Source organism: Dicentrarchus labrax, unplaced genomic scaffold, assembly GCF_905237075.1.
Source record: "Dicentrarchus labrax unplaced genomic scaffold, dlabrax2021, whole genome shotgun sequence".
Lineage (NCBI taxonomy): Eukaryota > Metazoa > Chordata > Actinopteri > Moronidae > Dicentrarchus > Dicentrarchus labrax.
In genome coordinates, this window is record NW_026136722.1 from 25,867,321 (window position 1) to 25,882,417 (window position 15,097).

The 15,097-nt window shown below is 40.0% G+C and overlaps 1 protein-coding gene across 1 annotated transcript in view; it reads left to right on the forward strand.

Moving 5' to 3' along the window:
- Nucleotides 1-15,097, forward strand: part of LOC127356967 (titin-like) — a 125,511-nt gene that overhangs the window by 20,273 nt on the left and 90,141 nt on the right. The window contains exons 11-19 of the mRNA XM_051389069.1: nt 707-1,000; nt 1,154-1,447; nt 2,238-2,531; nt 2,685-2,978; nt 3,108-3,401; nt 3,555-3,848; nt 4,219-4,512; nt 4,642-4,935; nt 5,105-5,398. Coding sequence (XP_051245029.1) covers nt 707-1,000; nt 1,154-1,447; nt 2,238-2,531; nt 2,685-2,978; nt 3,108-3,401; nt 3,555-3,848; nt 4,219-4,512; nt 4,642-4,935; nt 5,105-5,398 — 2,646 coding nt within the window. The remainder of the gene's footprint in view (nt 1-706; nt 1,001-1,153; nt 1,448-2,237; nt 2,532-2,684; nt 2,979-3,107; nt 3,402-3,554; nt 3,849-4,218; nt 4,513-4,641; nt 4,936-5,104; nt 5,399-15,097) is intronic.

Consider the following 15,097-nt stretch of genomic DNA (forward strand, 5'->3'; position numbering starts at 1 on the left):
CTGCTACCTTCAGTATCCTCAAAGTCAGCTTTGATGATGAGGGATCGTACCAGTGTCAGTATCAGACACAGGTTTCAAGTCATGACTTCAGCTCCCCCTTAAGTGACTCTGTCAGACTTCCTGTTACTTGTAAGGAAAAATACATTTTCCAAACTGGCCATTCCCAGTTGCAGCTGAAAATATCAATTTATTCAACATTGATAAGAAAGGGCTTGTAATAGTCCAGCCGGGAATTCTAGGCAGCTGCATTTGTATCATTCTAACATTGTGGTATCTTTTCAGTGAGCCTTCCAAAGCCCAGAATCTCCATGAATCCTGCTGGTAAGGTTACCTGGGGTCACAATGCCGGCATCACTTGTTCAATCTCTACTCAGCAATCAGATGGAACATTCATCCTACAGAAGACCTCAGGCTCATTCAGAAAGACCCAAACATGTAGTAACAACTCTGCTACCTTCATTATCCCTCAAGTGAACTTTGATAATGAAGGGATCGTACCAGTGTCAGTATCAGACACAAGTTTCAAGTCGTGACTTCAGCTCCCCCTTAAGTGACTCTGTCAGACTCTCTGTTACTGGTAAGGAAAAATACATTACCCAATCTTGCTTTTTCAGTTAACTTTTTAAGCACAAAATGACAAGAAGTTAAAGAGTTAAACCTCAGCTCAAAGGCAGTATATCATTCTAACTTTGTGTTATTTTGACAGTGACCCTCCCCAGGCCCACCATCTCCATTAATCCTGCTGGTGAGGTTACCTGGGGTCAGGATGTTGGCATCACTTGTTCAATCTCAACTCAGCATTTAGGTGGAACATTAATCCTGCAGAAGACCTCGGGTTTAATCACAAAGACCCAAAGATCTAGTACCAACTCCACTACCTTCAGAATCGCCAATGTCAACATTGATAATGAGGGATCGTACCGGTGTCAGTATCAGACACAGGTTTCAGGTCAAGACTTCAGCTCCCCCTTAAGTGACTCTGTCAGACTCTCTATTACTGGTAAGGAAAAATACATTTTCCAAACTGGCCATTCCCAGTTGAAGCTGAAAATATCCATTTATTCAACTTTGATAAGAAAGGGCTTGTAATAGTCCAGCTGGGAATTCTAGGCAGCTGCATTTGTATCATTCTAATGTTGTGGTATCTTTTCAGTGAGCCTTCCAAAACCCAGAATCTCCATGAATCCTGCCAGTGAGGTTACCTGGGGTCACAATGCCGGCATCACTTGTTCAATCTCTACTCAGCATTCAGATGGAACATTCATCCTACAGAAGACCTCAGGCTCATTCAGAAAGACCCAAACATGTAGTAACAACTCTGCTACCTTCATTATCCCTCAAGTGAATTTTGATAATGGAGGATCGTACCAGTGTCAGTATCAGACACAAGTTTCAAGTCGTGACTTCAGCTCCCCCTTAAGTGACTCTGTCAGACTCTCTGTTACTGGTAAGGAAAAACACATAACCCAATCTTTCTTTTTTTAGTTAACTTTTTAAGCACAAAATGACAAGAAGTTAAACATCTAGTACCAACTCTGCTACCTTCAGTATCCTCAAAGTCAGCTTTGATGATGAGGGATCGTACCAGTGTCAGTATCAGACACAGGTTTGAAGTCATGACTTCAGCTCCCCCTTAAGTGACTCTGTCAGACTTCCTGTTACTTGTAAGGAAAAATACATTTTCCAAACTGGCCATTCCCAGTTGCAGCTGAAAATATCAATTTATTCAACATTGATAAGAAAGGGCTTGTAATAGTCCAGCCGGGAATTCTAGGCAGCTGCATTTGTATCATTCTAACATTGTGGTATCTTTTCAGTGAGCCTTCCAAAGCCCAGAATCTCCATGAATCCTGCTGGTAAGGTTACCTGGGGTCACAATGCCGGCATCACTTGTTCAATCTCTACTCAGCATTCAGATGGAACATTCATCCTACAGAAGACCTCAGGCTCATTCAGAAAGACCCAAACATGTAGTAACTCTGCTACCTTCATTATCCCTCAAGTGAACTTTGATAATGAAGGATCGTACCAGTGTCAGTATCAGACACAAGTTTCAAGTCGTGACTTCAGCTCCCCCTTAAGTGACTCTGTCAGACTCTCTGTTACTGGTAAGGAAAAATACATTACCCAATCTTGCTTTTTCAGTTAACTTTTTAAGCACAAAATGACAAGAAGTTAAAGAGTTAAACCTCAGCTCAAAGGCAGTATATCATTCTAACTTTGTGTTATTTTGACAGTGACCCTCCCCAGGCCCACCATCTCCATTAATTCTGCTGGTGAGGTTACCTGGGGTCAGGATGTTGGCATCACTTGTTCAATCTCAACTCAGCATTTAGGTGGAACATTAATCCTGCAGAAGACCTCGGGTTTAATCACAAAGACCCAAAGATCTAGTACCAACTCCACTACCTTCAGAATCGCCAATGTCAACATTGATAATGAGGGATCGTACCGGTGTCAGTATCAGACACAGGTTTCAGGTCAAGACTTCAGCTCCCCCTTAAGTGACTCTGTCAGACTCTCTGTTACTGGTAAGGAAAAATACATTTTCCAAACTGGCCATTCCCAGTTGAAGCTGAAAATATCCATTTATTCAACTTTGATAAGAAAGGGCTTGTAATAGTCCAGCCGGGAATTCTAGACAGCTGCATTTGTATCATTCTAATGTTGTGGTATCTTTTCAGTGAGCCTTCCAAAGCCCAGAATCTCCATGAATCCTGCCAGTGAGGTTACCTGGGGTCACAATGCCGGCATCACTTGTTCAATCTCTACTCAGCATTCAGATGGAACATTCATCCTACAGAAGACCTCAGGCTCATTCAAACAGACCCAAACATGTAGTAACAACTCTGCTACCTTCATTATCCCTCAAGTGAACTTTGATAATGAAGGATCGTACCAGTGTCAGTATCAGACACAAGTTTCAAGTCGTGACTTCAGCTCCCCCTTAAGTGACTCTGTCAGACTCTCTGTTACTGGTAAGGAAAAATACATTACCCAATCTTGCTTTTTTAGTTAACTTTTTAAGCACAAAATGACAAGAAGTTAAAGAGTTAAACCTCAGCTCAAAGGCAGTATATCATTCTAACTTTGTGTTATTTTGACAGTGACCCTCCCCAGGCCCACCATCTCCATTAATCCTGCTGGTGAGGTTACCTGGGGTCAGGATGTTGGCATCACTTGTTCAATCTCAACTCAGCATTTAGGTGGAACATTAATCCTGCAGAAGACCTCGGGTTTAATCACAAAGACCCAAAGATCTAGTACCAACTCCACTACCTTCAGAATCGTCAATGTCAACATTGATAATGAGGGATCGTACCGGTGTCAGTATCAGACACAGGTTTCAGGTCAAGACTTCAGCTCCCCCTTAAGTGACTCTGTCAGACTCTCTGTTACTGGTAAGGAAAAATTCATTTTCCAAACTGGCCATTCCCAGTTGAAGCTGAAAATATCCATTTATTCAACTTTGATAAGAAAGGGCTTGTAATAGTCCAGCCGGGAATTCTAGGCAGCTGCATTTGTATCATTCTAATGTTGTGGTATCTTTTCAGTGAGCCTTCCAAAGCCCAGAATCTCCATGAATCCTGCCGGTGAGGTTACCTGGGGTCACAATGCCGGCATCACTTGTTCAATCTCTACTCAGCATTCAGATGGAACATTCATCCTACAGAAGACCTCAGGCTCATTCAGAAAGACCCAAACATGTAGTAACAACTCTGCTACCTTCATTATCCCTCAAGTGCATTTTGATAATGGAGGATCGTACCAGTGTCAGTATCAGACACAAGTTTCAAGTCGTGACTTCAGCTCCCCCTTAAGTGACTCTGTCAGACTCTCTGTTACTGGTAAGGAAAAACACATTACCCAATCTTTCTTTTTTTAGTTAACTTTTTAAGCACAAAATGACAAGAAGTTAAACATCTAGTACCAACTCTGCTACCTTCAGTATCCTCAAAGTCAGCTTTGATGATGAGGGGTCGTACCAGTGTCAGTATCAGACACAGGTTTGAAATCATGACTTCAGCTCCCGCTTAAGTAACTCTGTCAGACTTCCTGTTACTTGTAAGGAAAAATACATTTTCCAAACTGGCCATTCCCAGTTGAAGCTGAAAATATCAATTTATTCAACATTGATAAGAAAGGGCTTGTAATAGTCCAGCCGGGAATTCTAGGCAGCTACATTTGTATCATTCTTACGTTGTGGTATCTTTTCAGTGAGCCTTCCAAAGCCCAGAATCTCCATGAATCCTGCTGGTGAGGTTACCTGGGGTCACAATGCCGGCATCACTTGTTCAATCTCTACTCAGCATTCAGATGGAACATTCATCCTACAGAAGACGTCAGGCTCATTCAGAAAGACCCAAACATGTAGTAACAACTCTGCTACCTTCATTATCCCTCAAGTGAACTTTGATAATGAAGGATCGTACCAGTGTCAGTATCAGACACAAGTTTCAAGTCGTGACTTCAGCTCCCCCTTAAGTGACTCTGTCAGACTTTCTGTTACTGGTAAGGAAAAATACATTACCCAATCTTGCTTTTTTAGTTAACTTTTTAAGCACAAAATGACAAGAAGTTAAAGAGTTACAGCTCAGCTCAAAGGCAGTATATCACTCTAACTTTGTGTTATTTTGACAGTGAGCCTCCCCAGGCCCACCATCTCTATTAATCCTGCTGGTGAGGTTACCTGGGGTCAGGATGTTGGCATCACTTGTTCAATCTCAACTCAGCATTTAGGTGGAACATTAATCCTGCAGAAGACCTCAGGTTTAATCACAAAGACCCAAAGATCTAGTACCAACTCCGCTACCTTCAGAATCGTCAATGTCAACATTGATAATGAGGGATCGTACCAGTGTCAGTATCAGACACAGGTTTCAGGTCAAGACTTCAGCTCCCCCTTAAGTGACTCTGTCAGACTCTCTGTTACTGGTAAGGAAAAATACATTTTCCAAACTGGCCATTCCCCAAACTGGCCATTCCCAGTTGCAGCTGAAAATATCAATTTATTCAACTTTGATAAGAAAGGGCTTGTAATAGTCCAGCCGGGAATTCTAGGCAGCTGCATTTGTATCATTCTTACGTTGTGGTATCTTTTCAGTGAGCCTTCCAAAGCCCAGAATCTCCATGAATCCTGCTGGTGAGGTTACCTGGGGTCACAATGCCGGCATCACTTGTTCAATCTCTACTCAGCATTCAGATGGAACATTCATCCTACAGAAGACCTCAGGCTCATTCAGAAAGACCCAAACATGTAGTAACAACTCTGCTACCTTCAGAATCGTCAATGTCAGCATTGATAATGAGGGATCGTACCGGTGTCAGTATCAGACACAGGTTTCAGGTCAAGACTTCAGCTCCCCCTTAAGTGACTCTGTCAGACTCTCTGTTACTGGTAAGGAAAAATTATTTTTCCAATGTAGATTTCTTTCTTTTAAATTTAGTGTAAATTACAATATGTTAGAGTGTACAGAGAAAAGTGGTCAATTTCTTCAATTGCAGTAAGTAACTTGGGGTAAGCAGGCTTGGAAATTAACAGATTTCCTGTAATGGAGTTTTTATGATCCTGTGGTCACGTTATGTGCCAGCACATTATGTGCAGACCACACTGTAAAAATCTCACAATGATGATTGCCATACTATACTTATTTTCTGTTGCCAGGAGGTGACGCTAGGACTATGACTGAACATTAGCACATAGATGTGTTCAGAGATGCCTGCATGTCTGTCTGCCGTGCTGCTACAGAAGATTTTGTGAAAATTCTTCAGCACTTAGAATCACGGGGCCTTTTTGTTTTGGTGAGAAATCATGGGTGTAATGGGATACCTTGGCGGCATACCTAGAGCTGATACATTTGGTCAGCAGCTCGTATTGGCTGAGATAGAAGTTCAGGTGGAAAATGTAGTTGGGGAAAGAAACTACCAGCTGATCTGTCTTGCTCCTTCTGAGAATGAATATGAGGGCTTATGAAGTGTGGATGATGATGTTGGATAAACTGGGATGTTGAGAAGGGTTACAGGGTTGTATAAGTTGGGGCAAAATTTGGGGCACCTCAGAAAACAATGCGAACGGATGCAGAGGCTGAGAAGGTCAGAAGTGAATGGCAAGCATTTAGTTCCTGTTTTCACAAGGCTCAATGATCTAATTACATACCATAACCTTGATTTTCTGTTTCTTACTGAAACTTACTGGATAAACAAGTATTTTGATAGATTTTTTAGATTTTATTTTAATTGAGCACAGGTACCTTTCGAGGTTCCAGAAACAGAAGTGGAACCATACCTCTGCATCTGCTAGGCTGACCTGCCTCCTGACGGCCAATATCTTTACTGAGATTCCAGAAACATAGTATGACTTAGATGGGAACCATCCCTCTGCACCTGCTTTGTAGCCCTTTATCATCCCTCTAAGCTAAAAGTGGCAAACTTTTTGTGTTCCATGAGGAAATAGAGTATGACAACCTTGGTGCAGAAGATGGCATCACCAAGAAGGCACGAGTCAGCAGCCCTTAGGGGACATCCACAGTGTGGACCAGAGCAGGACCACTGCAAAAGTGACTACCTGACATCAAAAATACCCCCAAAACACTGGAGTGTTTACGCACTGGCACTCATTGTTACAGACCCAAACAAGCTCTTGGTTCAGGCTTCCAACCAATACAATATGTCAAACCATGTAGATAAAAGAAAATCCTGGTACGTTTTCAGGGACCTTCCAAAAACAGGGATGATCTGATATACAATTAATTGTTCTTGGATTTGACTGATACTACTATACAATATAAGTATTGGATTTGTTTACTTCTGGTAGCAACATACTCTATAAATCAAATTTTACATACATTCAAAATGTTTCCAATAAATTTAGCCTTGTTATATGGGTTTTCTTGAGAAGATAACTTAAATATGTTTTTCTAATGTCTAGTCTGTACTTTATTGATGTTTTTTTCACCCAGTGACATTGCTGCAGCCCAGCATCAACCTGACATCTCCTAACGGAGGGTTAGTCTGGGGTCCTGAAGGTGCAGAGGTCAGCAAGGGTTACAGCTTTGTCATCACCTGCTCCATTTCCTCCTACTATCCTGGAGGTGTTTTCTCTCTCATCTTCTCTGGCTCCAACATCACTGACACCAAGCCAGCAGTCAACAATTCAGCCTCCTTCAACTTCCCTGTAGCTGAGTATGAACACCAGGGCAACTACAGTTGTGTGTATGAAGTCACACTGTCTTCAAGGAAATTCACTTCCACCATGACAGCAAAAATTAGTGCCACCATTAAATGTAAGTAGGCAGAATTTAAGCTAAGTAAAGCTATTATTTATTTAAAAAGACATCCTAAAACATATCAGCCTGCACCTACAATAAATATTATATGTCATGTCTTTTTATGATAAAATGTAGAAATTGATAAGATTATAAAATATATACATCGTATGTACAACTACATTCAAATTAGCTTTTTTTTGTCAATGTTATCACAGTCTCACAATTAATTTCTCAGATTAAAGTCAGTGATGATTTAACAGAGTCGAGGTCTCACCTATTTTTTCTGCAAGCTGTGCGCCTTTTCCTAGCAAAACTAGACAGTGAAAAGGGTCTGTTAAGATAAGATAAGATGTTCCTTTATTGATCTCTGTGGGAGAAATTCGACTTTGACACAGCAGCACAGGGAAAATGTAGTGCAAAAAGTAATGAAGTGTAAAAATACAATAAAGAATAATAAAATAAAAATATTATAAAGATATAATAAAAAAATATCAAGATCATAATGAAAATATATACACCATATGCAGTAAGAAATATGGTGTGCAAAAATATTTTAAGCAGTGTATGACTGAGTTGTTGCATAACAGGTTAAAGTTAAATCAAAGGGGGTTGGAGGTACTGTGTGCTGTGGCGTTGTGGAGTCAGATAGCTGATGGCACAAATGACCCTCTGAAGCGCTTCAAGGCACAGGACTGGATCAGTCTGTGGCTGCAAGGTCTCTTGAGCTGCCTCACTTATTTATGTTCATGATCAAAATAAAATCAATGTGAAAGGTACATACAAGACTAATGAAGGTGATGAGTTAGACTAAATCAAGAGAATTATTAGTAGGACAAACCAACGGTAGCATGCACACGTGTTTGTTTTTTTCCCTATGACAGCTCCTGTTCTTTGTAAAAACCTTCCAGAACTGTCTAAAACTTTAAACTTTGAACTAAACTTTTCAAGAATAAACTGATAAAATGTTTTTCTCTCTTAGTTCATTTGTCGCAACTGCTCTCTGTCCTTTCCTCCTTGTTGATGCTGGTCTTGGTGGTCTTGGTGATCTTGGTGGTGGTCTATCTGGTCCACAGAGAGCGACAGCGAGCCAAGCAGCCCAGAGCCCTCGTCCAAACTCAATGTCTGTGCAGCAGGACACACAGTGCATCATATGAAATTACAAACTATTTGTTTTTCATATTTTTAAGACCGATATAAATGTTTGTGTTTCACAGTGTGTAAAAGTTGTGTGGTACTCATAGAAATTATTTTAAATGCATGATACATTTTGTTCTGATGCTTGGGTTGCAGTGATTCTTGGGAACAAATGCACAGTCAAGGAGGAGGAGAAGGAGGAACATGCCACAAATATGTAGGAGCAACCAGAAGAAGGAAGTGTGAAGGAAGAGATATTTGAAGACCATTATAATTAGTGAAGAAGACAGTAACACCATAGGGTTCCATTGCACTGGAATATCTGTTAATGTAAAACACACCATTATCTACCTTCACATCTGTATACTCCCAAAATGTAAAAAGTAATGAACAAAAATATTGGTGGTTTGGGTTTTGACACACAATGACAATTGATTTCTTATTCCAAGTGACTGTGTAGTGTCCCAAACCATGCTCTAACTCCCTATTCCATGCTGTCGAACAAAGCAATAGCTTCATATTAAGATTGTTGCAATAAAGACTGAACCTGGGATGATAATGAAGAGGTTGAAATAATTTGGTTCTGTAAATGTCTGCAAATATATTGTATTCCCACATAATAAATGAGCATAGCAAATTGAAGATGCTTATTTCTTGGTAAAAGAATGTACAGTAAAACACACAGGAAGGGCATTATCTATGAAGAGAAACTAAACAGACCTGTACTTGTATAGCACCTTCCTAGTCTTCCAACCGCTCAAAGAGCTTACACACTATGTGCCACATTAACTCCATCGCACAGAAACTAATGCATTCATACACATTCACAGCATCAGGAGCAATTCGGGGTCAGTTTCTTGCTCAAGGATACTTTGACATGTGGCAGCAGGAGCCGGGGATTGAACCAACAACCTTGCGATTAGAGGACGACCTGCCCTTCCTCAGAGCCACAGCAGCCCTAAACTAATTAACTAAATGATCTTCTCAGGGGAAATGTGTCATGCCAGGATGGAATTGATGAAAAAGAAACTCAAAAAAGTATTGAAACCTGAGGGTCAAAGCACTTCCAGTTCACTGATTCACATGTGTCATTTGGGAAATGGCAAACCGTGAACCATTACCATGGTGTTCCAGATTGTAAGTTTTTGTGTTTTTACATTAGATTGATGATTTAAATACACAGTATTTTACTTTTCTTTTAGTTTTATGGAACCAGTTTTTCTGCAATTTGAGTAATTTTTCTAATATTTCAGAAACAGTTGTTTTGTTCAGTATCATGAGAACAATTCAAAAAAGTAATTAATAAGGGTGTCTGGTGGTGGTTGTGGTGCTGTAAAGAAGGATGCAGATCTCTTCTTGTTGTTTAAGCACAAGCTTTTATATGATAATTTATGGTAGAATCACTTTCCATGTCACAAAAACAGGAAGGAGGAAGGTTTTAAAAACATTTCAATATTCACTTTATTGCATCATAGTTTTCACCAAGTTTGTTTTCCTTTTTTAAACCAACTGTATTTACAACACATGAAAGACGAGTACAGTGACAAACTCAATGTTGTCAGGTGTACTGTACAAAATAATCACACCTACTAAGAAAGTATGTTTGCAGTTGATACAAAGGGTACATTTAACCACCAATTACAGATAAGGAGTAACTCCAAAATAGATATTGTTGAAAATAAAAAACAAAACCAATACAAACAGGATATAAAACAATATAATAACATAACAGGAATATACAAGTAGAGAAAGACTAGCCATTCAAATTGTAGTGCACAAAGGTTCTTTGCTTGGCCGTTTTGGACCTTGTTGAGTACAGAAAATTTTTCTTTTAGTTCATTCCACAGTGGAGGGATTTAGCAAAACAACATTTATGTATCAAGTATTTTGTTATGATGATGTTAATTTTAACAAGAAATTCAATCTGTTTGTTCTTCAAGGTGACTTCTAACTGGATACATTTGTAGGAGAGTAAATCTATATTTATGGATTTGGATTTCCTTTTAGATTGTGTCAGAAGCAAAAGTTCCATTGTTGTTTCTACATTTGCATTGTGGGACGGCATTATCTCCTTTTCTCTGTTAAAGGATGGTCCTGTGTATCCTTTGCTTGGGGAGATGAGAAAGGGTGTCTTTCCTTTACATTTAGAGAATGCAAACAGCTCTTATGATGTAGTTGAAATACTTCTGGGTCATTTGACGAATGAAACACTTGATATGCAGCCCAAGTGGAGGGTAATGATGGAAGGTCCCAACCATCGACTTATATAAAGATGGACGACATGACAGCTCTCCAAAAGTGAAGCCTATCTCTCCCTGGTGGCTGACTGCAGTATAGGTCATAAAGCCTGCTGCCTCCATGTTAGCAGATGGGACAACTAAAAGTACTAAAAGTACACGTCAAATAAATGATGGACCAAAGATAGACCAACAGAATAGACCAAAGATGGTTTCTGTCTTTTTTAGTTTTTATCAAACTGACGTATGTTTTAGTGTTCATTTTTCTGGTTCAGTTTTAAGTAGTTATTTGAAGCTATAAAAAGATTGTTTCACATCATGATTGACAGCTGAGTCCTGCTCGCGATTGAGTTGGCCGGGCGTATGGGCGGGACTGCACCAAGCAGCAGATATAGCAGCGGCTGTATCCAGGATATTTTATATGTGAACGGTCCCTACATAATGACTCATCCTGAACTATCTCTCTCTTCCTCACAGGAGCAGAGCGAGTGATCACCCTGAAGATGGAGATACCCGGTTCCATGCCTCCTCTCATCCAGGAGATGCTGGAGAACTCTGAGGGACTGGAGGGGCATGGAGCCGGGGGAGGGAAGGGAGGAGGTGGAAAAGGAAGAGGCAGAAAAGAGGAAAAAGAGGAAGAGCTTGGAAGTAGCCACCCAAGTCCGTCGCCTAAGTCAGTCCCCTCTCCCGCGAGCCCTGCGCCCTGCTCACCCTCCTCACCCTCCCCCTCCACCTGAGGTCCACCCGGCAGCACGGCGTGGCGCTGCGAGGAAACCATCCACACACAGACTGAAAGCAGAAAACACTGCACCTAATCACAGATGAACGTGTGAACGTGTGAACCCATAAACTCTTTTACTGGGTTACTGGTGACATCAGTAACATTGATTCAACCTTATGCCAGCCAGGAGGGAGGCTAAATATCTTTATACAAGTGCTGCAGGCAGGTGGTGAGAGGTTGAATGACAGAGGTGAGGGCTGATTTGTGTTCAGATGTCATTGTTTTATACATTAAATGCAAAAAAACAACATGATTTCAAATTTTTGGGTATCTTTTTACAATGCCTCAAAGGTTAACTATATGCAGACTGTGTGAACCTAAATGAAGGGTTAATGAGATACTGGAATGTGGGCAAACTGATGTAGAGGATTCCTTATAAATCACACATTTCCTCCCTTATGAAAAGTCATGTATAGTATGCAGAATCATTATGTGTAACATATTGTATATAAAAAAGGCTGTGAAAGAAGTTGTCGGGACAGAGATGGACTGATGCGAGACGTTATTTTCCTAAATGTACATGTGTATATACTGTATTTCAGAGTTCTTCCTTTCCTCTCTCCACCTTCACCAACACATACACCACTTCCAACCCTCTGCTTCTGATCCCCTCACTGACACTTCAGGGAAGATTAATGATCCTTGACTCAACTTTTCTCCACTGGAACCATAAACACAAATTGGAGACGTTCTATAGCTTGAGAAAAATGTATTTCTCCATGTGTTACTTTGCATAATCCTCAGCCAGAAAAGATGTATTTGTTTTCAGATGCAGCTTCAGCAACTCAAGTGACTTAATTGCAACAGACTGTGAAACATAAGAAATTTTAATTTTAAAATGATACAACGTTCACCTCTTGGTGGACACTCTCAACCAAAGTTAACTGTGATACCAGGAGTACAAACACCCACACACCCTCACAAGTGTGTTTCCTCTGTGGTAACAACCCCACACTGTGGCACGAGAGCTGTTGAGCTCTGCAGAGTTATCAGTTAAATGAAGGTTGTATGGAAATCTCATCATCATGACAGGTGCTGCCAAAATACATCTCAAAATGTATACAAGCTGCATTTTGTTTTTTATATTCTGCACCACTAACTCTCATAGTCTGTTTACACAGTGCCACTGCCTCACTACAACATACTCTGTCAGGTACAAATCATTTTCAGTGTTGTCCTCTTTAATGTATGGTGAGGTAAAACTCATTGGAAAGTATAAAAATACAGGGAGTTTAATAAAGTATGATTTCCTTCTATGCTGGAATATGTGTGCTCTTTGGTAAAACATGTTTCACTGTGAAATGCATTGTTATATTCACATATCCGATAAAAGTTGAAATGCCACGTAGGTCCATATTCAAATATTTAATGCTACTTTCAATCCACCAACCATATGTTGGATTTGTTTGCTTGTGTATATATAGAGTGCATGTACAAACAGAAATGTCAAACATCAGGGCAGTTTGAAGATGCAGGTAAGTATAATGCCATGATACTGACAATGTCTGTGCATGTATATCAAACTTTTTAAGTTTTGCTTTATTGCTGAAAACATCATTGAATGATGTCTTATTGGGTATATTGAGTTTTTTTATGTTTTCTGAACCCTTGAAGATATTAAAATTAAAAGTTTTCTGAGCATTTATACCTCCAACCATATCGTCACCGCAGTCATACAGACCGCAGTGACATTATTATATACACACAGTGGACCTAAGAGCGCAGCAAAGGGAATGAAACAGACATTAGGATATATTTTGCTGCATTCAAGTACTGTAATTTCTAACTATGTGTATTAATTATGCAGTAGGTTTTGTATTGGTGCCTATCCAACAAGGTGTGTGTTCAGTGTCGGACGGGTGGAGGCTGTGGTTTTATACCAATTTTGATCAGTTGGTCCCTCAAACTTTTAGTTGTTTTTTTGATTGCTTTGGAGTTTCCCAGAAATGATTGAACCACTTGTGTTAACATTTGAAAGGTTTTTCCTGTGAATTAAATAACATGAGCAGCGGAGATAATGCAGAAGTAATGAAACAGACTTTTTACTGACAATGCTCATTATCCAGAAGTGCAACAAAAGGGAGGCAGCATGATCAATGTAACCATAACTGTTGAACAAGCAGAACACAAACATTCAGACTGTTTTGACAAAGAATGGTTCATAAATATAAAATATGTAGCGCTCTGATTGTAATGTTCTGCTGTGCGACCTACTGGTTATTCTTTTCCACTTCAAGCACTACTTGTGAACATGAAGCATGAAATGACATATGACGGCCTGTCAGACTGTGGTGGAGCTCGTTGGGGGTGCTAGAATGCTGGTGGTGTTCAATCATTTTTTTTGAGGTGGAAATCCGGATTCAGTTCAGGCCTGAACCGACACACGCATGTAAGGACAGAACAAAAGAAGAAATGTTGCCAAATGAAATAAAGGGCAAAACAAACAGATAATTCATGCACATAATACATTTATACACATAAGACAGTACATTTATTTGTGGTAGTTTATTTTTTATGTTGTAAAACTGGTTTGTGTGGGTGAAAATGCCAAGGAGCTAAAAGATAAAGCAAAAAGAATTCGTAATATAGTGTAATTTTCTTTTTGCTGAAATAGATTTTAAAAAATTGGTATTAAAAAAAAAGTATTGTTGAGGATCCGGTATCGAAGTCAAGGTATCGGTACTGGTACCCAGCACAAATGAGCTCATCACTGAGATTTACAGAAACGAGTCACCCATGTTTTGGGGCGTTCCTGGGGGCAAGAGAGCAGAGTCGAGGGTGTAACGCTGCCACACCAGGAGCTTTTCCTCAGTAACATTAATGTCTAAAGAATCTCTGCTGAATCATTAATTCTGTGTGTCAGTTAATGAAATACCACATAAAAAATATATATATATAAAAAAAAAAAAATAATTGCAGTCAAACATAATTATTCAGTAATTCTATGACCTACTTAGCCTGCAAGAGCTTGATTGGAGAGTATTCAAAAATACTCTTCAGTCTTTTTTTACTATTTCAATATAGACATCTTCCATTTGATAACTAGGGCACAAGGTCAACTGGGTGGAGCTACAGATGGCCTCATCAACTACATCATGCTTTCTGAACTGGTTGGGACTGGACTGGACTGGTTCTGAATTGGGTTTGGAGTGTGTGGTTAAAAAACCCCAACAATTTTGTCTGTCTCCAGGACATCTCAGAATTCCTAAAATTGTGACTTTTCATCCTTGTTAAAGGGCCACTTGGCAATTGGTGCTACAGGACAACACCTGATGATACACAATAAGTAATTTGATTACTTTTGGATGATTCTGCGTGATTTGGAATGCAAAGCTGTTAAAGATCTCCCAAGATCCCCATCTCTGACGCAGAACACCAACAGCCATTCATATCCTGACCCCTCATTGAGATGTTCTTGCTTTTTTTGCAAGTAGAGTTGAACAATTCGCTCTGGAGGGTCCTTGTTTTCTGGTGGTATTGGTTAGGGGGAACAGGAACCCGTATAAAGTCAAAGGCAGATTCATGGTGCTGCCATTAAGACACAACAAGATAAATATTCCTTATCCAATGCCCAAATGCGGAGTCAAACCAGCTTGATTACCTACAGGGAAGAACTTGCCATATAAAATAGTAGCCCTATGACTGTGAGGCCTTCTACTATAAAGTTTTACCCAAGA